Raw genomic sequence first — 21,506 nt, 5'->3', positions numbered from 1 at the left:
TTCATTCGGCTTCGGATTCTCTCTCTCGTATTTCTGATTTCAATCGTTTCTGTCATATGTGGGCTTTTAAACGTTCAAAACCGTTACACTCGATGGTTTTAATTCTGACTTTTCTTCACCCTCTTGGGATCACCTCAGCAGGTGAATTCGGTCGCGGAAAAAGTTTAATAAACTGTAAATTAGGAATAATTGTTCAGTAAAAATTGATTAGGAAAATTTTAATCGTGTTCAAATATTATACGTTTGTAATTGTTATTTTCGTTAGCTAAAAAGCACGAGTTTAATAATATCCTTGACTTTCTTCAGTGAAAATCTGTTCCCTGTTAATTAATGATATTTTTTTTTTTTTTGGTGAAAATAATTTTTTCACGTTACCTTAAAGATAAGGAATCGATAAATCGTTGTTATGTGTGAAAATTTATTAAATATGAACGTTCTTTCTTGCATTATTTTTCAGGACGATGGCATAATGGATCATGATCAAGACGGGGACGGTGCGATTAACCTGTCAACATCCCAAAGACCTTCTGCTTCAACGACCCCAAACGGAGACACATCCGCATCCTACGGCCACGATCATCAGACCAACGATCAGGTAAAAGTTCTTTTCATTTTCTTCCATATCACGATATACTTCACCGCATCACACATGTACGCTTGGTAGGTTGGTAGCTGTATATTCATGATCCCGGACTACAAAATCGATTAAAAACCGATCGAGGGAATGAAATGAAAGGAAACCCGATGCTTGCTATTCTACAGCTCGTTATCATATTTGGAAATTGATTGAATAACGAGTAATAATTAAATAATGCACCGATGATGACCCTTCGAATTTTGACACACCGTGCTCGAGGCTAATGCCGCTGCTAATTATGATACTAAATAATAACTACACCTGCAATCGTTCATGCATTATCACACGCCGAAGTGGAATATTTTATTTTATTTCGTCTTCTTCTCCTTCTCCTCTTTTTCTTTCTCATTTTAATGTCTTCCGAATCACATGTGACGAAATATGTCCAATGTCGTTACAACAGAGAAGATATTAATACCGAAACGATGCAACGGACAGACGATTTTGTCGCTTGTCCAATTGCTTGGCTAGTTTTGAATGTGTACATGGAAAAAAATTTCATTTAAATCTTAAATCTGGTGAATATATATATGGATAGAACTATTTTCAAGTTCAAACTACCACATCAGTTATGGTAGATCTATCCAAACATGTTGCAACTCTTACTAATGGTTTTGTAACTATTATTAACGGATTTTGCAAATCTTGTTGTCAATTGCTGTGAGATTTGAGTCCAAAAAAGGTCTTAAATATTTTTTTTCTTTCCGTGAACATGTGTCATGTGGACGTGCTGCTGCAATCAACACTGACTGATTCAATTCAATCGATTATGACTATTGTTTGCAGTGACGATGAGTGTTACTGTAACTATTATCATTATTATACTTGGGATAGAGAACTTTCCTGAAACGATAAAGGGAATTTTTTTCAAATTTACTCGTTTCTATATCACCAGAAAACAAGGAAAGCTTTGTATAAGGTGCGTCTGAAAGGGCGCCAGTCTTACGGTAGACCATAAAATCGAGACCTGATTTCAAATTCAATTCAAAATCCGCGGTTTGTGCATGCAATATACTTTGGAGTCCCTCGCTTTTCTCTCTCCCTCTCCCTCTCCTTCCCTTTTTTCCCCTGCAGTGTTACACGGTATAGGAATATCGGGTCTTGGAAAAGGCGGGAGAAAAACCATCGCTGAGGGAAACAAATGTTTTATGGGTTCTAAAGCGTTCTTTTCGCAGATTTTCAATATACAACGCTTCACCCACGACTTTCGGATGTTCTGTTATTGTTATTATCATTATTATGATATTTCATTTTTCACACCTCTTTTATCTCCTTTCTCACGCTTTTCTCTCTTTACTCCTTATTCTTATTCCACTCTGCGATTTACTCGGCAAGTGACTGTTTTCATAAGCTAACATCGAGAAAATTTCCATCGCATTTTATGGAAGGAAATTTAATCATATGCGCAACGCTGATAGAGAGAACAACTTCAGCTCGTACTGCAGCTCAAAGACTCGACTCTAAAGTACCCTCATCGTTAGTTGCTCTCAGATATATGCTTCCGAAGAATTCCGAATTTGGTCAGCTACGCGAGAACTCATGTTTCACTCAATTACACTCTCGACTTCACGTTTGTGAAAACTCTTCTATCCGGTCACTCGTCAAACCAATTCGAAGTCTGCCATTGACGTGCATTTACGTGATTATTACTCGATGAATTTACTCCAGTAATTTGCCAGTTAAAAGTAATCCATCAAAAATGCGTCTACAACTTTTTTTGAGAAGGTTTTTCGATCCAACAAAATCCTGAGGTGATTTATCGAAGATTTTGGTTTAGGGTGTTGTCATTAGTTAGCGATTAGTAGTCCATGGTCTCGTTTTGTTAAAGAGGCATCTCGAAGATTTTAGGTTAGAATACCGTTGTCATTTGTTACGTAGTTAAATGTAGTAACGTTGTTGTAACCAAACACTGGAGAAAAAAATTACTATTATCATATGTTTACAATGATTTTGAAGAAACTAAGATTGCAAAATATAAGTGTATTTTATTTTCTTACGTTTCATTGAATTTCAAACAGTTCCAAAATGTCGAAATAACGATAACGTTACCAACTTCAAAATGATCATTAGTCAACGACTAGCGATCCACATTCTCATTTCGTTAAAGGGACACATATGTTTCTGCAAAAATCTTTTCAGTGAGTATTTTTTACGAGTAGATAAATCCTACCCAAGTCACACGGTAAGATCAAACTCCGAGATTACACTGCAATGAGAAATTGGCGTAAGTTTGAAAAGCGAGGACCTTCCGACCCTCGCATATCCGGTCAGTAACTGTTACGGGAACTTGTTGACGGGTTCGACCGCGTCGGATTCTCGGTCTCATAGACGTGCGTGCATCTATACAGAAATAGGAGAAACAAGCGAATCGCTTGCGATCCAGCGTTGCTGGCGTTGACTTCACGCCCTTTTGGACCTCCTCCGAACTCTGCGGGGAGTTCTACCTTTGTCAAAGTTGGCTTTCGGGATAACGCGACATAATCACGAATCTCGAAACGTAAGGAATGAGCGAGAGAGAGAGAGAGAAAGAGAGAGAGAGAGAGAGAGAAACAAGGAAGTGAAGAGGTTCATCCGAGGTTCAGAGGCTGCTGCTGCTGCAGACCTGCTCGTCTTCTTGTTTATAATTTACAATCCCAGAAGCCACAATTACGGTGGAACTAATCCTGCTGGTCCTGGCTGATCCTGAACAACCGCGCGACGTCTTCGAGACTCTGGCGCGAATCTTGGCAGCTCGTTTATTTATTTACAACAGATCACACCTTCGGATAGAAGATTTATCAGCCGTATCCGTCGCTCCGGTCGACGAGATCCTACGGAGAGAATTAACGGAGAAGAGAAAGAGATGTGCCTATGCATGTATATATGTACATGTACGTGTGTGTATATATATATATATACAGTAATCGTTAAAATCGATTTTTTTTTTTTTAATTTTTTTTCTCGTTACGGTATAATTTTATAGACAAAAAAAAAAAAATAAGTTTCCGAAAGTTTCAGTTCAAAATTTGAATTTTGAAAGGTCGCTCATAATTTTCTTTCAATTTTTTGGTGCATTTCTTTAGATCTTTTCAAGCGACCTTTTAATATTCATATTAAAATTTCATAAAATCTTTTTTCTTTAATTTAGTAAGAAAGAATCGATAACAGTACACCACGACATGAATTAAAAATGAAACAAAATACTGAAAATATAATTTTTTTAATTTAATTTTTTGACGATTTTTGATATTTTAAAAAATTTGGAGCGACCTCTTAAAATTTGTTTTTTGACCTGTCCTTTGTAGTGGGCTCTTAAAACATCAAAAACTAAAATTTCGTCACACAAGACTCAAAAAAAAAAAAATAGTAGATTTTTTTGCGCCACCCTAATATGTATATATATGAGTTTCGATGAAGTCGAACGTGTGTTATACCTGCCTATATTACACCGGGGAAAAGTAATAACCTCGAACTTACAGTGGCCGTCTTTCGGCTCCCGCATCGAAGATGAGGAAATATAAAATGTGTTCACATGCGGGGCGGTGGGAAAACGGGGAAGAACCTCCCCCCTCATCCCCTATAGACGCAAATTGCAAATAGCATGTCGCTTCCAATCAAGTTGCCGAGAGAGAAGGAGAAAGAGCGAGAGAGAGCGAGAGAGAGAGAGAGAGTTGGAGGAGAGGGGGTGTGGGCACTTCTCCCGGCTTTGTCTTCTTCCGTTTATACCGTGCATCCGCGGCTTTTTATTCACCTTCATTTTCATTTTCATTTTCTCAGATTGCCCGCCGAAGAAAATGACAAAATTTCCTCCCACTCTAATTGAACGGCAGAATTTAAGATAAAAAGCAAAAGCTGCACAGCTGGCTCAAGTATAAAACGACTTATAATCCTGTCTCTTCTCTCTCTCTATCTCTCTCTCTTACTCTCAATGCTGATCACATTTGTTGTTCGAAATGCCTAAAGACGCTCGCCGGGGATTTTACTACTTCTGCAGAGGCGAACCTCTTTTTTCACCCCTCTGGCATTTTCCGACCGGCTTCTGTGTACTTCTATTCTTAACTCTCACGTGCAACGGGAAAGTATTTTCTCTGTCTTCACGCGGCCTGTAGTTTGTGTACACATTTGCCGTTCCGGTGTATAACGCATCCTTGTATATTGTACGTATAACGGCGTAATGGGGTTATATAAAATTTATTCCTTCTACTCGCTGGCCGTTTTCTTTCATCGTTCGACACATTACAAACCCTTCCTTTATACTTCTTCAAAATCAATTCGTTTCACTCAATCGATCTCACGTTGATCCTCGCTTCGAATCTCTCCATATCGTTGAAATCTCTTTTCTTAAACTGACCAAAGAAATCTTCATGAAAATTAACGGAATCGCACCTTCTGTTACACCCAAATACAACCGTTTCTTTTTTTCTTCTCATTTCCGTTAAATAATACCGATGTCAGGAATTTTTTTAAAACGAAGAAAAAGTAAAATTTAATTTTTCTACGAATTAAACGATAAAAAATTACATTTATACAGTAAATCGGTATCTTAGGATTTCATTTTGAACTTTCCCGCTTGTTGAACACACTTTTTTTTTCTTTTGGTATTTTTTTATCATTCGATTGCATGTTATATTTATATTTTCTGATACTTATTGTACGAATACGCGGTGACGAAGGATCGCACGTACAGCTCCGTCGAATTCGATTCGGCGCTTTGCTTCCATTATTAAACGCGGCTGTTAAAACCTCACCTTAGCAGCTGTGTACTCAAATACAATCTGGGAATCAAGTCCCTCGTATACGTCCCGACTTCTCTCGGTCTCCGAGGGTCGGGCTGCAGCCTGCCTTGGCTAGTCGAGTCGGCACGATTAATTTCTATTATTCAAGAGATAACTTTTCCCCGTTAAGTAATACAAGCCTCCGAACACGATCCCCAGCCTCCCCCTCTTTCCCTCGTCTCTCGAAGACCGGGAACCGAGAAAAGGAAGAATTGAAACGTTGCGCAGCCGTTGAGAAAAAAAGAATTAAAATAAATTTATCATCGTCACCGATTTTCTTACTGATTTGTTTACTTTGTTATTGTTTTTTATTTATTTTTTTTTTTTACATCTTTTCGTTCAATAGAGTTTAAAAGATTTTTCTTCGCGTTCTCCGATTTCATCAATAATTGTGAAAATCAGCCGAAAACGCCAGGATCAAATATCGATAGAATAAAACTCAGTTTCTTACCGATTTCCGTTCCGTCTCCATTTATATTCATACGGTATCAATTTTTCTTCCAAGATCCAATAAAAGGTAGAAATGAAACGTTGCGCAGCCGACAGGAAGAAAAGAATTTGAATAAATCTCGTATCGTTACCGATTTTCGTACCGATTTATTTACTTTCTGTCATTTATTTCGTTCATGCGGTATCAATTTTGGAAAATTGAGCAGATGACTGCTCTGAAATCGGGACCAAAAACAATAAATCGACAATCGTTACCGATTTTCTTACCAACTTTTTTTTTCATACAATTTTATCATGGGTATGAAATACCTGGCAACTAAACATGAAAGTCTGAATGTAACATGAAATTGAACGAATTTTATTGAAAAAATAATTCTTATTTTCTTACCGATTTCCGTTCTGCATCAGCTCTAATTATACCGGCTTTTTTGCAAATAGGAGCAGATGATTCCTGCTACAGTGACGAGAAAAAAAAAAAAAAAAAAAAAAAAAAAAAAAAATAGGCGATGGTTGCCGATTTCCTTACCGATTTTCTTTTCAAAAATTGTTTAAGATATCAACCGATTATTCTAACGGATCAATTTCATCATCGAGTACGAAGTAGCCCTTGCTAACGAAGGGTGTCTTCATTCTTTGGCTACGTATTCTCACGTGTATTAAAGCCTGTCGAGACTCGGTAAGTAGCAGAAGATTAAAAAAAAAAAAATGGGGTATACGAAGTAGGGCGAGGGACCGATATGCAGAAGTGCTCTCCGTCTTCTCCTTCTCTCTTTCTTCTCTCCGTCCCTCCGTCCCTACGAAATGCATGAGCAGCCCAATGTCTCACCGTGTCGTGGCCAACGTGCGTTGAGCCGGGACGACGCGTTGCGGTGACAAAAACTGAACTTGTATGTGTAAACGCCACCTGAAATAACTCATGAGAGCATCGCGGGCAAACATACGTGTTACCGGGTGTAAACATTATCAGTGTAGGTAGAGGTACGCACGGTGTTGAGGTTGACTCGAGACTCGAGTTGCTTTGAGTTTAGACGCAGTCCGCTCTTCTCGTCGACGTCGTCGACGAGGTGCCAGTTTGTGCCGATTTTTTCTCTCTCGTCGACTTCCTCGCTCGACGCACTTTTTCTCCTTCTTCAATTCTCTCGCTTTAGTCCAGCGAATTACACTCCGCCTGAAACAACTACCGATCAACATCGGTGACGATTGTTGAACATATTTTCAAATCTTCTCCACACAAACTTGTCGTTTCTGCCTTCGACAATTTGCTTCTTTCTTTCTTTTCTTTATTTTCGTTTTTCAGTTCGACTCCTCAGTTCTTTTCCATCGCATTTCTCTATTCGTTGTTCGTCGTTCTTGTTATTCTTTTTGATTTTTATTTATTTTTTTCTTCACTCATCGGTTTACAATCGTCGTGTATCACCTGTATTATATATCTTATACGGTTTATACAATCCTCAACGATTGTTGAACAATCGGTATTGTTACTCGTATCATGACATAGCGGGATAGCGATTTCACACGTCTTTGATTAGATTCACTAAGATAATTTAATCCCAGCTTCTTTCCGACGTTGTTTTATTTCATTAATTGTCAGTCGATTCTCCTTCACAGATGATAGCCGTGAATAAAAAATCGTTGAATCGATTGACCAGATTGATTCGTCAACTGATATAATTCATTGACCATATATTCATTATTCATCACTTCATAGTGTTATAAGCTGCGCGAGATCCTATCGAGATTCTTGACTAGATTAGTACACTAATGGCTGAATTAAGACGAAAGAATTAAAAGCGTAAGAGAAAGCATTATCGAAAGTGCGACGAAATTGATTTTTCGGCCATCATTTTGTCTTTATCCCAATGTGCCCGAACATGAACATGATCAAGCTACCCTGTCATAGAATAATTAAACCTAACCTAACTCAACCTAACCTAACTTCTCAATCTCCTCTCATTCTTACATCACGAATTATTAGCTATATCGTGGAAAGGGTATCGAAATATACTGTTTTTCGTACCGCATATATGGATTTTTCCGGTTTCCGACATGGCAACCTCGTATAATACTTACTGGATTATTTGAAAGAATTTCGCTTATCAGATAGGAAAATAATAGGTAGATATTTGTCAATCGAATTTATTAGAAAAATAAACATAATTTATCTCAATTATTGATGACTTTCTTGAAAATATTGGGAAAATATGAGCGGGCAAGAAAAAAAAAAAAAGAAAAGAAAAGAAAAATCAAAAACGTCCGCAGCTTCTCTCGGCCGGTTTGAAAACGGCCACTTTAGTCCCGATTAATGGGTCAAAAAACAAAAAAAAAAAAAAAAAAAAAAACAACGCTAAAATCGCTCATGCCTTACAAAAATTTATTTCTAGCTATTAGATTGTCTTTATCTCAATGTGCCCGAGCATGAACATGATCAGGTTATCCTGTTATAGAATAATTAAACCTAACCTAAGTCAACCTAACCTAACTTTTCAACTTGCTCATATTCTTACATCACGAATTATTAGTTATATGGCGCGGAGAGGGTGGCGACGGGGGTGCGGGGGGGTGCGGGGGGGAGGGATTATTGGTGATTCGACGATGATACTGCACCGTTTAATGCGTACACCTTGATAGTCAGCCCCAGCACCACCCCCACCCCCACCCCCGCCGCCGTCACCGCGACGTTTCGGCGATGCTGCCGTCTGCACGAAGGTGGAGACACACAAATGACACAAGAGGCGGCGACCAAATTGAATTTCGGTTCTGGTCTGTGTTTAGATTCCTCACCGACTGTTTAGTTTAGACGTACAAAGAAAACATCTATGTGTTTATTCTAGCCGTTGCTTCTCTCCCTCTCTTTCTCTGCCTTCATACTATTACTGCCCCTCTACTCTCTACCTCTGCCTATCTTCATCCCCCCCCCTCCCACCCCCCCCCCCGCTACCCTATCCTACTTTTCGCCCCCCCCCCCCCCGTCTCTCACTCTCTCTCTCTCTTAGCAGTATGAACGAACATACCTGCGTGCCGCATTTTAGCACCAGTAGCGCAAACCAATATTCGAATCATAACAATAATCGTCATTATTATTATTCAAATAATTATAACCCCGGGCATACATGTGTAACATATGTTAAATACACGGGTCGCTGATCTCTGGCTTTAAGTAAGTAAGTAAGTAAGAAAGAAAGAAAGAAAAAAAAAAGAAAAAAAAAAAAAGAAACAAAAAAATAAAACAAACAAAACAAGCAAACGAAGACGATGAAAGTAACGAAAATAAAGATACTGTTTGTTCTTGTATTATTTTAATCGCGATGTGTACATCTTTTCATCGCTGCCGTTGCTGCTGTTGCTGCTGATGCACAGCGAGCGATTCGATCACCTCCAAGATCAACAACAAAATGCAAAAATAATTATATAAAAAACAAAGAAGAAAAAATATATACACCAGGAACCAATGAATCATGTATTTTTCTATCATAACCGGTAGAAGTTAAACAAATTATACCTATATGAATATGATAAAAATTATCATCCATGTATATACTTATTCAAGTACATTATACCATCACACAAGCCTGCATATTATGCTTGTATGTAAAAATCCTCGATACGAGTGTGCGAGGATTAAACTCGAGGTATATTGTGTGCGTATGTACTGTACTATTGAAAAGGAGAATTAAGTTGAAGGGGTGTAAATCCAACCCTTATATGTACTCATTCGCGTCCCGACAATGATCTCACTTTTTCCCTCTGTCTCGTTCAGCTCTGTTATTTGTTTCTTTTTTTTTTTGTTGTTTTTTTTTTCTCTTTAATCTTGTTGCTTTTTATTATTATTATTATTATTATTTCTATTCGTTGTTTTTATTTTTTCATCTTCTATTTTCTTTTTCTCCCTACTCTGACCTTTATTTCCGTCTCATTTTTTTTTTTTTTTTTTCAATCCTGTATACGGGGTTGTTCTGCATACACATATACGTATACGTATATATTTGTATGTGCGTACGCACGTGTTTTTACAAGTCCTCTAAGCACATGGGCAGATGGAGTGGGAAGGGGAGAGGAGGGGTGGGGTGGGGTGGCGAAGGGGATGGAAGACAATCCCTTGGAATAACAACACAAACCGCCGAACCGACGGACAAAAATGTAAGAACTTTGCGCGGGAAACGATATTGGTCCTAACGATAAGAGAGAAAGAGGAATAGAAAGATAAAATTAGAGAGTTGGAGAAAGAAACAATTTTTTATTTACTATTTCCCACCTCTTTGGTGGCTTCGCAACCCCTGAATTTCACGATCGGTAATAAGTTGATAAATTTTCAAATTCTCCCGCGTTATTTTTGAAATCTGCATAGAAAGTTGATACATATCGTTGAAAAACAATCGAGTCTTTTCTCCGTTTCTATGCTATGTATATTTCATACCCCCTCCCCCCCCTCCCCCCTTTCCCCCTTCCCCCCTTCGCCACTAGTGTATAAATCGTCCTGTACCTATACAACACCTCTCTCCTTCCCCGTCTCTATTTCTACCTTTCTCTCTTCCTCCTTCGTCCCTCCTGTCGAGCCTTCACTGAGCTTTTTCGTCTGTCCGTACAGGTCCGAACGAACTGGCGAACGATGGTAGACGGTTCGGAGAGGGAGGAGGGGGGGGGGGGGGGGAGGGGGGGGAATAGGAGGGTACGCAATTTCTAAAATAAACGTTGAGCCTTCCTCCGCAAATAATCATCGTGCATGCTTTTAATTAAGTTCCACTGTCTGAGCTTATAGCGCCGTTCCTGCCGGCAAACGTTATAGCCATGGATAGGTAGACGGGAAAGGTACAGGTATATATGGGCGAACGCTACCACAGCGCCATCTCGAAGTTTCTAATCGTGATTATCGAAGCGGTGAGTCGTGAGCGCGAAGTCACCTAACCTCAAATTTGTTGAGGAAGTTATCGAAACATAATTCTTTGCCCAATTACGTTACGCTTTCTTTTGTTTGTTTGTTTTTATTTTCTTTTTGTATTCTTCGTCTTCTTTCTTTAAATCAAACAGCTTCTGCTCAGAGATTCGATTTCGGTCTATAAATGGATATAAATGAGCGAACGCTACCGCAGCGCCATCTCGAAGTTTCTGATCGTGACTATCGAATCGGCGAGTCGTGAGCGCTAAGTCACTTAACCTCAAACTTGTCAAGGAAATTATCGAAACATAATTATTTGCCCAATTACGTTACGCTTTCTTTTGTTTGTTTGTTTTTATTTTCTTCGTCTTCCTTCTTCAAATAAAACGGCTTCTTCACAGAGATTAGATTTCGGTCAATGATCGAAAGGTTGGAAAGTGTATGTATATGTATATGTATATAGATACGAGAAGCGAAGCGATTTCGGTGAATGGTGCGAAGTGGATTTGGCGGTAGGTTTTAACAGTTTACAGAAAGAAATTTATATTTAAATTTTGGGAATTCATAAACAAAAGTGATATCGTACAGTGGGTGGATATATAACGGGGTATAAGATATACAAGTACGTGATCCGCGTCCGCGTGTTTTGATGGCAAACAAATCGATGCAGTATATATATGCGTGTGCGTTTACGTGCGCGTGTGTCTACGTGTAAAATGTACACGCGAAAGCTCTCCGTCTATGTCTATAATATGTATACATATATACGAAAATCTCTGGCCGCTGTAAAAATGTTTGGAAATTGGAAACAAACAGTTGTATACACTGGGCATATTTCCCGAAACCGCGAGAGCGGACCGATTTTACTTGTGTACACTGTATATAATACATGCATATATATATATATATACACACATATATGTATACATACATCGACGTCCAACCACCACCCACGCTGGGCAAACGCTTATAGGATTGGAGATGAGGTGCAGGATACATGGGTGGATGCTAGTGTAGTAATATGGGTGAATGGGTAGCCGGCGTTGGTTGGGTATTATGCCGAAATAGCCGATGTATTTATTTTCAAATAAACAAACACTCTAATGATGAGATCACCGCTAGCAGATATATTAAACCGATCCGATCTCTCGCTCACGGCGAGAACACCGTTCGCAGCTTCTCGATCATACATCGAAATTTTCAGAATCACTTGTACCACTTGATGATGACGAAAAAAAAAAAAAAAAAAAAAAAAAAAAAAACCCCACACATGCGGCTGCGTGGCGAGAGTGATTTTTTTGTGCCCCCCCCCCCCCCCCAATCCTGGTTTTGCTTTTTCTCTTTAGTTTTTTTTAAAAATTTTTTTTTCTCTTGCTTGCTGCTGCTTCTTTCACTGCGTAAACTCGAGTGTCTTACATTCGTGCTGGCTGTGAAAAAATTACGGACACCTAATGGTACCCGGTTATTATAATACGCTAATAGGACGAACGAGAAACGGAGCTTTTTTCACATCAGGTTACGTCATTTTTCGATATTCATATCGTATTGGGTGGTGGAATTTTTTCGGTTTGGATATCGTTCGATTTATAATCTTGTCAACGATTTGTTGAAATCGATTGTCAAGTTGTTGTTTAGTCATTTCGACGACGATGATTCGTGTCATATTTTGATGTTGAGTGGTGAAAAGCAGATTTGTCGGAATTAGAGAAAGGCATTAAAATATTGAATTTTTCTTACGAAGAGAAATCGAATTTATAGAGTTTCAAAAAAGATTATCATCAAATGTTGTTAATTTTTTTTTTTTTTTTTTTTTTTCAACGAACTTCTGTATTTAGTTTTTTTTTAATATTCTGATGTGATCCTCGATGATTAAAAATTTCGAAATGGATTATCGATACAAGTAGATATAATATAGTGATTCTGTGATACAGTTCCAATTTTCGCCACCAGAGTTCCAGAAAACGAAAAAAAACTTTTCCAAAAATAAAATTCCCGTTCGATTAACGCGTAAAAAAAATTTTGCGTTTCCGGAACTCTGGTGGCGAAAATTGGAACTATGTATATGAAAAACTGATTCTAATACTATAAGCAATATAAATCGAAAGGAAAGAGATGGAAAGAGAAGGAGACGAGAAGGAAGAGGATCTCTCATTTCATATTCTTGACGGAGCTCGTAAACCGAATTAACAGATCGCGTACACAGTAGAAGGTTTTCTGTATTATCGCGTGCGGAATAGACAGCGAGATGGGAACAGAGGGAGGGGGACAAAGAACGGGGGTGGAAAGGGGTGGAAACGCTTTTGCAGAGAATTGAGAAGCTAGGCGTCTAGGAACGAAACGCGCGTGTGTATGAAATACGTGCTTATATGACTATACATGTAAGCTAGGGAGAATGAGAGAGAGAGAGAAAGTCAGTTCCGCTTGAAAGTGTGTGTGTAATACGAAGCATCATCCGTACCTTATTGGAAAATGTCCTCATGACGTCAGAGCCTCGTTGTCGGCGCTATTTTATCACGACATAACCTAAATTTTTAATTTTAATGAAGGTCAATTGTAATTCTTGAGGTTCCAAATTACTCGGGTTATATAAATTAATTAAAGGTTATCAATAATTATGCCTGTTCTACTATCTACACTCGAAAAAACACAGTTAACGGTCAGCTGTCAGCTTGATTGCATTAGTTTGATTTTTTTCCACCAGATGACGCATTGCGAAGTGACAATACCAACAGAGACACGTTTAAATCCGTACTTCTTCATGCCTCGTGAAATAATCGCAAATAGCAACTTCGCCATATCGCTTTGGCTCAAGTTTATTCTAAATTTTCAAAATTCGAACAGTAAACTATCAGGGATTAGAAAATTACTGCAGGGAGATTCGATGTTTCAATCTATCAAGATATTTTTTAAATTCGTCAAAACAAGTTGTCGAAGTTATTGAGGAACTTGAAAAAAATCTGCAAAATCTGCAATCTGAAAAAATTCATTTTCCTGCATTCGTTTCAACATTTTTTTTCCGTCATTTCTTTTTTCATACAAATAATTATCATCACGATCTTAAATTGTCGATTCATAATCATAAATTTATTCAATCGATATCCACTCGACTGGATTCAAGTCTTGTAAAATTATTTGTTTCATTAAAAAGAGAGAAAAACGAGAAAGAAAGAGAAAAAAAAAAAAATTGTCTCGAAAGTTTTCTCGCCTTTCTAAATTCTCGTTGTAAAAATTTTATCGAAATTTCATTGCGTATTTTTAAACATTTTAACATTGGGTCTTTGGTAATGTATAAACACCGCAGTCGCGTTTAATTGGAGAAAAGTTAACAAATCCGGTAAAATATATTATACATACACATACAGGAATAACCGTTTCGGTGAATTTTTTTTCTTCATTTCTTTTATTGTTTTCTTCTTTTTTTTATGTACCTCAGTAAAGTAAAGACGCGTTTTCGATGCCTCGTCGTGCCTTTTATCGCCAAGTGTTCCACGCTGGATGTGTAAGCCTTACACATACATACATGCATAGATACATATGTAATTGACCCGTGCACGTACATATACTTACATGTGTATATATATATATATATATGCATGTAAATACACGAATAACGAGTGATGATCATATTATAGCGGTCCAGGTATGTGTGCTAAGGTGGGTTTAATACACTGCGAAGGCAAACGATCAAATGGAAAAGGAACTTTTTTAGAATGTTTGGTTTACGAATATGAGATGTGGGTATGTTATAGCTATGTATGTATGCATGTATAGGAATATCTTGCGCTGCGCGGGAAAAAGGGCGAGGAGTGGGGGGGGGGGGGGGGGGAGAGAAGGAAAAACGGAAAAGTAAAGAGAGACGCGGCAGGTAGATTAAAAGCTTGAACGGATTGAATATGTCTGGTATCACGAAGAAATAGAGAAACAAAGGAGAAAATGGAAAAATTTGCAAAAAAAAACTTTGCGAAAATCTGCGCAATGAAGAAAGTTTAAACTTGATCGAATTTGCGATATTTGTAAAAAAAAAAAAAAAAAAACAAAAAAAAGAAAGAAAGCAAAGAGAGAGAGAGAGAAAAAATTGAACCTTTTTTACATCGATTCTATTATTTTTAATAAATAATTATCTAATTTTTAATTGGTATTATGATGGGATGGAATAAATTGATAAAAATTTTCAATTCCCGATCCTCGGAAACGGGTTTTTGGAACGCGGTGTATAAGCTTTGCTACCTTGAGCAGAGGTATGGGGGTCTGTGTTTACGAATTACCAACACATTTATTCCTCTCCTTTCCTTTCCTCTCCTCCACTCTCCTCTCCTCGCCTCATCTCTTCTCGCTGCTCAGCAGATAAAATGATTTACTAAATAAACACAAACAATATTATCGTGCCAAGCCAGACCACAGACTCGTGTTGCCTCCCAGGAAATTTTATCTTTGCGTCAACCACGTTGTGTGCTAAAGAGAAAAAAGAGAGAAAAAAAAAAATAACACAAACAAACAACAAAGTACAAAAAAAAACACAAAAACACACGAGAAAAGAAGAAAGTGAATCGTTTTTCAAAAAACAAGCTAGTACGAAATTTATACTGAATAAATAATAACTCGAAAATTGAAAAAGGAAATTGAACGAATTTCCCAAAATCAACTTTTATGATATTCATCTTCTTCTCTCAGTTGTTATTTTGTTTTTGTATCGTGCATTTCGAGTTTTCAGAAATTGTATTTATTCACTCTTGCCTCCAGACGACATGTAATTAACAACTGCTCGGAGAAAATTTGTCAATGTTCACCTATTTTTAAACTCGTTGAAGAACCCCAATGAAAAACGGTTAAAAAATGTAGGTCGAATTTGAAATTTCATGCATAGTCTCATATTATAACCTCCAGGGTTGTACCGACGTTTTTAATTCCCGAAAGGTGAATTACAGCTCTAGTGGATAAAAATTTTACCGTGCCGTGCAATTGAAAATATCCACGCAGTGCAGCGAGTCGGTATTATCACTCTCTACATTAATGGCGTAACCTGTCCGGTGTAAAGTTGCGTGTCTATGCGTGGTCCGTCGTCTTTTGAAACCCAACGCGCATGCGCTTCAATCCGAGAAACAATTGTTGGCCAGGATGACCAACCGTCATAAATTCAGACGACAGTTCGTCGCGATGTACGTAACCTCAAAATTTTTTAGACCTTACGGGGTTGAGCACAACTGCTGGTGACGTCTGTGAAAATTTTTGAGGTTAGGTTCATTACGGTTGATCACTCTGGCAAACAGCTGATCTCGGATTACAGTGCATGCGCATTAAATTGTAGCAAACTTCGGATCGTTGAATCGTTAGGAATTCATTCTGTATACACCGATAACTATTGGTGTATTAAATGCAGTTGTATTGATACGAAACAACGCTGAATAAACCTTACAATTAGACAGCATGCGGCAGCAGCTACGCGTCGATGACGTTGCGTAACCTTCGTATATATATATTTCAACTACCTGTTGTGCTTTTAGCCGTGGAAACACGGCGATAACGATCCATGCCACGCCTGAATAAATGTTACAATTATAAATATTTTTGTTTTCTTTCAATTCGAAAAATTCAAATTATTTTGTTTGCGACGATCGAATTCATTTTTTTTTTTTTTTTATAATCAACTTCTTCCATTTTTAGGACTGATACCCGGATATATTAATTTTTCTCTGTAATTTTCGAAGATTTTTCCCTACAATTTTTAATTGTTGACACTGTCGCGAAGAAAATTGCAAATCTGCAGTGCAGGATTTTATCCGTTATAAATTTCATTGGAAAAATTGACGTGTGAATTGGAAAAACGTCGATCTGGTAGAAGAAAAATTGAAAGTTTTCCGACGTTTGTTTTTGAGTGAGGAAAATGTTTTTTTTTTTTTTTTTTTTTACGTCTTTTCACTTCGTTCCACTTTATTCATTTTAGTTTTCTTTGGCCTTTGGCCCGCGTCCTCATCCTCCGTTTCTTCTTTGCTAACAAACGGCTAATCTATTAAAGGCGTTAAATCTTAAATCAAGAAAACTTTTCCCCGAAGACCGAGCGTAAACTTTTCTTTTCTTCCTGCTGCACCGAAACGATGCTGCGCGTGATGCTAAGAGTCTCGGCATTCCTCCTCAGTCTGTTGGTTTTTTTTTTTTTTTTTTTTTTTTTTTTTAATTTTTCTTATTTCTTCTTTTTTTTTGTGTTTCTTTTTTCTCGCAAGTTTTTCGTTTGTTTTATTTTATTTTTATTTCTTATTTCCCTTCTACTCGCTTCTTACTTTATTTTTATTCTCCTTATTTTACTCTCAACCGAATGACCGAACTGAAAAGGTTTAAACAATCTATCATCGCCGACTTTGGTCAAAGACCCGGCACCTGTCAAAACTTTATCATAACTTTTACGCCCGTCCTCCCTCCTTCGCTCTCTCTCTCTCTCTCTCTGTCTCTCTCTCTCTCTTTGGTTCTTAATTCGTTTCTTTTCTTTTTCTCTTTTTGTACTCTTGACAATAAAACGATGTCTATGTATCAGGTGTACGTTTGAATATCGAAATAAAAAATCAATTTCACAAACAGTCTGAAATATCTTTTAGTTTGGTTTTTCGATTTTGGATTCTGCGGAAAAATCACTGTTTCGTATCACCTTTTCTTTTTTTTTTTTCTTTAAGAAATTCATATGCGATCTATTCAACAAAAGAAGAACTTCATTCGTCTGACTCTGTATCACTGAAAACTCGATAAATCTTCTATATCTTTTGCCAGGAATCGACTAATTGAAAAAAACTTGTTCTTTCTACTCTTGAACTATTCGCGCATTCGCTAATTTTCATTAGCTTGTATCTATTTCGAACTATATAACGTAGAGCTTCTGTACTTGTAATCTATAATTAAGTTAACGGAGGGGTGGAATATCGGGGGGAGGAGGGTAAAATTAAATCGTATAAATCTTAGATCGACGCGTGGCTGCCACTCTTGGCTGTGATTATTTGACGCTTAATAACCGGCTTACTGCCAATTAGAAAAGCCTCTCTTTATTAATCAGCGCGCAGCGCGGCTTTCCCGAGATTATAATGCGCACTCCGATGCATGTGTGCAAGTGCAAGTGTGTACGTAAATCCGATGCACAAGGAGAAGTTGAATCAGAAGGACAGAAACTGCTGGGCGGACATTGTGTGAGAGAAAGTTGGAGGAGAAAAAAGGGAGAATCGTGCTCGTTCCTTATTTCCTAATTCCTTCCTCTCACCTTCCGTCTGATATAAATGTCCCCGCTGTAGCCTGAGACATTCGCTAATTAAAAAACTTGAAAAATTAATACACATTTTTCTTGATTCTTAACGGGTGTATTTCCACGCCGGGTGGCTGGCTTAATTTTTGGTATCTAATCGACCATCTGTTTCCTCGAGACGTCTCAAAAATCTCCTCGACCCGCTTCTCATTATTTTTCGATTTCTTTTTTTTTTCTTTTCTTTTTTTTTTTTTTTTCTATGTTCAGGTTTTTTTTCCCCTCTTTCTTTCTTGTCGCCTTACTCAGTCGTTTTCTTTTCTTTCTTAATTTTTCTTTTCTTTTTTTTTTCTTCTTCTTACACTTCGTGATCGTAACACTTTAGATTCATTTCGTTTTTTATTTTCCATTTTACTTTGTCGCACGTTTGAGAATTAGCGCTTCTCGATTATTCACTTTAAAAAAACTTTATCCCTCAAAATTAGCTGCTTTTCGGTGGTTTGAATTTTTTTTTTTCTCTCACCGGACTCTGATCAGTGTTTGATTTACCGATTCGGATCGTTATCGTAACCGAATTTTGAAATAAAATTCAGATTTTTTTTTTCTTCTTCCTTTTCTAATAATGCATCCGAGAAAGAATAATTTCAACAAAAAACCAGTCATATTTAAAATTGACAAATAAGAGAGGAACAATATGGAATAGACGAAGCAAGTGAATCTGCACACACGCGATGAGCAAAAAAAAAAAAAAAAAAAAAAAAAAAAAACGAAGAGATGAGGAATAAGAGGAAGAAGAAAAAATCTTGAACGAGGTTTAATTTATTTATATAGTCCGTTAAACGCCGGGGGGCTAATTAGATGGCAGTAGACCACCATAAAGATTCGAGGCTCCTTTCCTCTCCTCTCCTCTCCTCTCTTCTCCTCTTCTCTCATCTCCTCACACTCGGGGGAGTCAGTTCCGGGCTCTCATAACGCGAAGAATAGACAATAGGCGATCGTCTTGAAGTCTTTAGAGTGAATTGAGCTCTGAGACAGCTATCCGGCGGTGAGGCCAGGCCTCCATTGTACCCGGCGAGTAGTTAACTGCTCCTGAAATCTTCCCTCTTTCATCCCCCGAGGACCATCTTCAGCTACTGCAGGGTGATTCGAAACGCCAAGGTGCGTTCTCTTATATATCGCACAGACGACATATCTATAATGTATTTCATGCTATATTATATACGCCGTCAGGTTAAAGGGTTCATCATCACTTTTTACCCCCAAAATTTATACGGACTCAACAAGTTAATCAAGTAGTTAATCCTAAACGCGATATGCCTCATCGATCTTCGAGGGATTTTTGATTTTTGATTTTTTTTTTTAGAGAGAAAATAATGAGGAAATATTTTTAAGGGATGAGGACAAAAACTGAGAAATATTTAATTCACTTTACACTTTTTATTCGGATCAGAGATCGGGTTGATGTAATTTTTTATACATTCACGTTGTATAACAAGGTTCGTTTCATTCAAGGAAACGTGATGGTAATACCTTCGAAATGATTTCTTCATCTCGGAAGTCATACTGAAATCAGTAATATTTAAATAATATTATGCATTAGTAATCATTCTCATCATTACAGTCCTGAGGAATCATTAAGGATTACAGAAATCTTTTTGTGATTTTCAGAACTGATTTGAAATCTTAAAAACCATGAGGAATCACAGGAAATCTTAGTAATCAAGAGAAATCATATGAAATCTTAGAAATTATTAGAAATCATACGAAATCTCAGAGATCACGCGAAATCATGTAGAATCTTAGAAATCACGAGAAATCATGAGAAATCTCAGAGATCACGAAAAATCATGTAGAATCTTGGAAATCATGAGAAATCATGAGAAATTATGAGAAATCATACAAAATCTTATTAATCATGAGAAATCACATGAAACCTTAGAAATCACGAGAAATTATGAGAAATCATACGAAATCTTGTGAATTCCAAAAAAATTATGAGAAATCATACAAAATCTTAGTAATCATAAGAAATCACGAGAAACTATGAGAAATCATACAAAATCTTAGTAATCATGAAAAATCATACGAAATCTTAGTAATCATGAGAAATCATACGAAATTTTATAAATCCCAAGAAATTATGAGAAATCATAGAAAATCTTAGTAATCATGAGAAATCACACGAAATCTTACAAATCACGGAAAGCCACGAGAAATCGTACGAGATCTTATAAATCAAGAGAAATTATACGAAATCTTAAAAATCTTGAGAAATCATGAGAAATCACAGGAAATATCAGAAATTATAAGAAATCACATCAAATCTTAGAAATTAAGAGAAATCATATGAAATCGTAGGAAACCACCTAATCCAAGTAAAATTATTCGTCAAAGAATCTCTCCTAAGTACTCTATAATATGTAAGTAATCCTAAAACATGTGACTCCATGGTGTCACATGGTGGCATTACATATTGATATATTTCTTTTTGTTTCGCCTTCATACTCGCTGTGGTATGTTTGAAATAAAGAAGGACGAATAAAATGATCGATTTCGAATAAACAGGGTTGATTATACTACGTATTGTAATAACGATCAGCCATTGCGTATAGTCAGGGATATAATATATAATATATATCATGACTTTGATTCGAACGTGGGTGGGTGGGTAGGTATTATTTAACCCCCGGTTCGAAATAAAATAAAGGCTCTTCCTTCCCTCGGGGTAGGCGAAGTTACTAGTATTTACCCGATTGTTTCAACGAAGAATCGAATTGGTTACTCTCTCTTCCCCTTCTTCCTTCTCATTCGTACGTATTACGGTAGGTAGAGGAGGTACGTTTATGCCCTCGGAGCCTCGGAGCCTCGGAGCTGAAAACCGTGAAGCCAAAGTATGGAATATTTAACGTTCACTGAGCTACGAAAGCAATTATATGGGGATACGGGGAGAGGCAACGATCCGGGGAAACCGAGGGAAAGGGCGTCTCTATTGTTTGGACCTTGAGTGTGGCGTTGCCGATACGAGCCACGTTTTGCCTCCCCAATCAATGAGCCCCAAAGATTGAGCAAATATATCGTCGTTCATTTTCCTTCTCCTCAATTTTTTCATATTTCAACTCTTCTCTCATCCTTATTCGCAGTCATTCTGAAACGGTAGACGAACAGAATTTTCTCTTATCCCGACTTTTTGGAAAAAAGAAATTTAAAGAAAATTTGTAAAAGTGATAAAAATTTTCATCCCCCTCGTCGAAGAGGACAAGAAAGACAGAAAAAAAAACAAAAAAAACGTCAGTTCTGATTTTACGAAAAATCCTCGATTTCGTCGACGCCTTTCTCTTCGTTTTTTTTTTTATTTTTTTTTTATCCCTTTTTTTTTTGGCTGCACCTATAATTTTCGACGCAGTTGAATAATTAACCCCGTTTGCGGAGCGTTTAATCGGTCTTTATCAATGAAAAGCTCTTGCGAATATAGAGGGATGTGGAATTTTCCTTTTTGCGGGGTGTGGGAACTAAAAACTCCGGTTCAAGTGCGCGGGGAGCAGATCTAAAGGGGCGGAAGGAGAGGGGTGAAATTTT

The 21,506-nt window shown here is 37.5% G+C and overlaps 1 protein-coding gene across 6 annotated transcripts in view; it reads left to right on the top strand.

The window, feature by feature from the left end:
• The window catches only part of LOC124410968 (forkhead box protein P1-like), a 213,351-nt gene that overhangs the window by 122,985 nt on the left and 68,860 nt on the right, over positions 1-21,506 (top strand). For all 6 annotated transcript variants that reach the window (XM_046889731.1, XM_046889734.1, XM_046889729.1 and 3 more), the window contains exon 3: positions 458-595. In XM_046889731.1, coding sequence (XP_046745687.1) covers positions 458-595 — 138 coding nt within the window. The remainder of the gene's footprint in view (positions 1-457; positions 596-21,506) is intronic.

The sequence above is a fragment of the Diprion similis genome, chromosome 10 (assembly GCF_021155765.1).
Source record: "Diprion similis isolate iyDipSimi1 chromosome 10, iyDipSimi1.1, whole genome shotgun sequence".
NCBI lineage: Eukaryota > Metazoa > Arthropoda > Insecta > Hymenoptera > Diprionidae > Diprion > Diprion similis.
The sequence above is the reverse complement of the archived record's forward strand: the minus strand, read 5'-3'. Positions and strand labels throughout refer to the sequence as shown.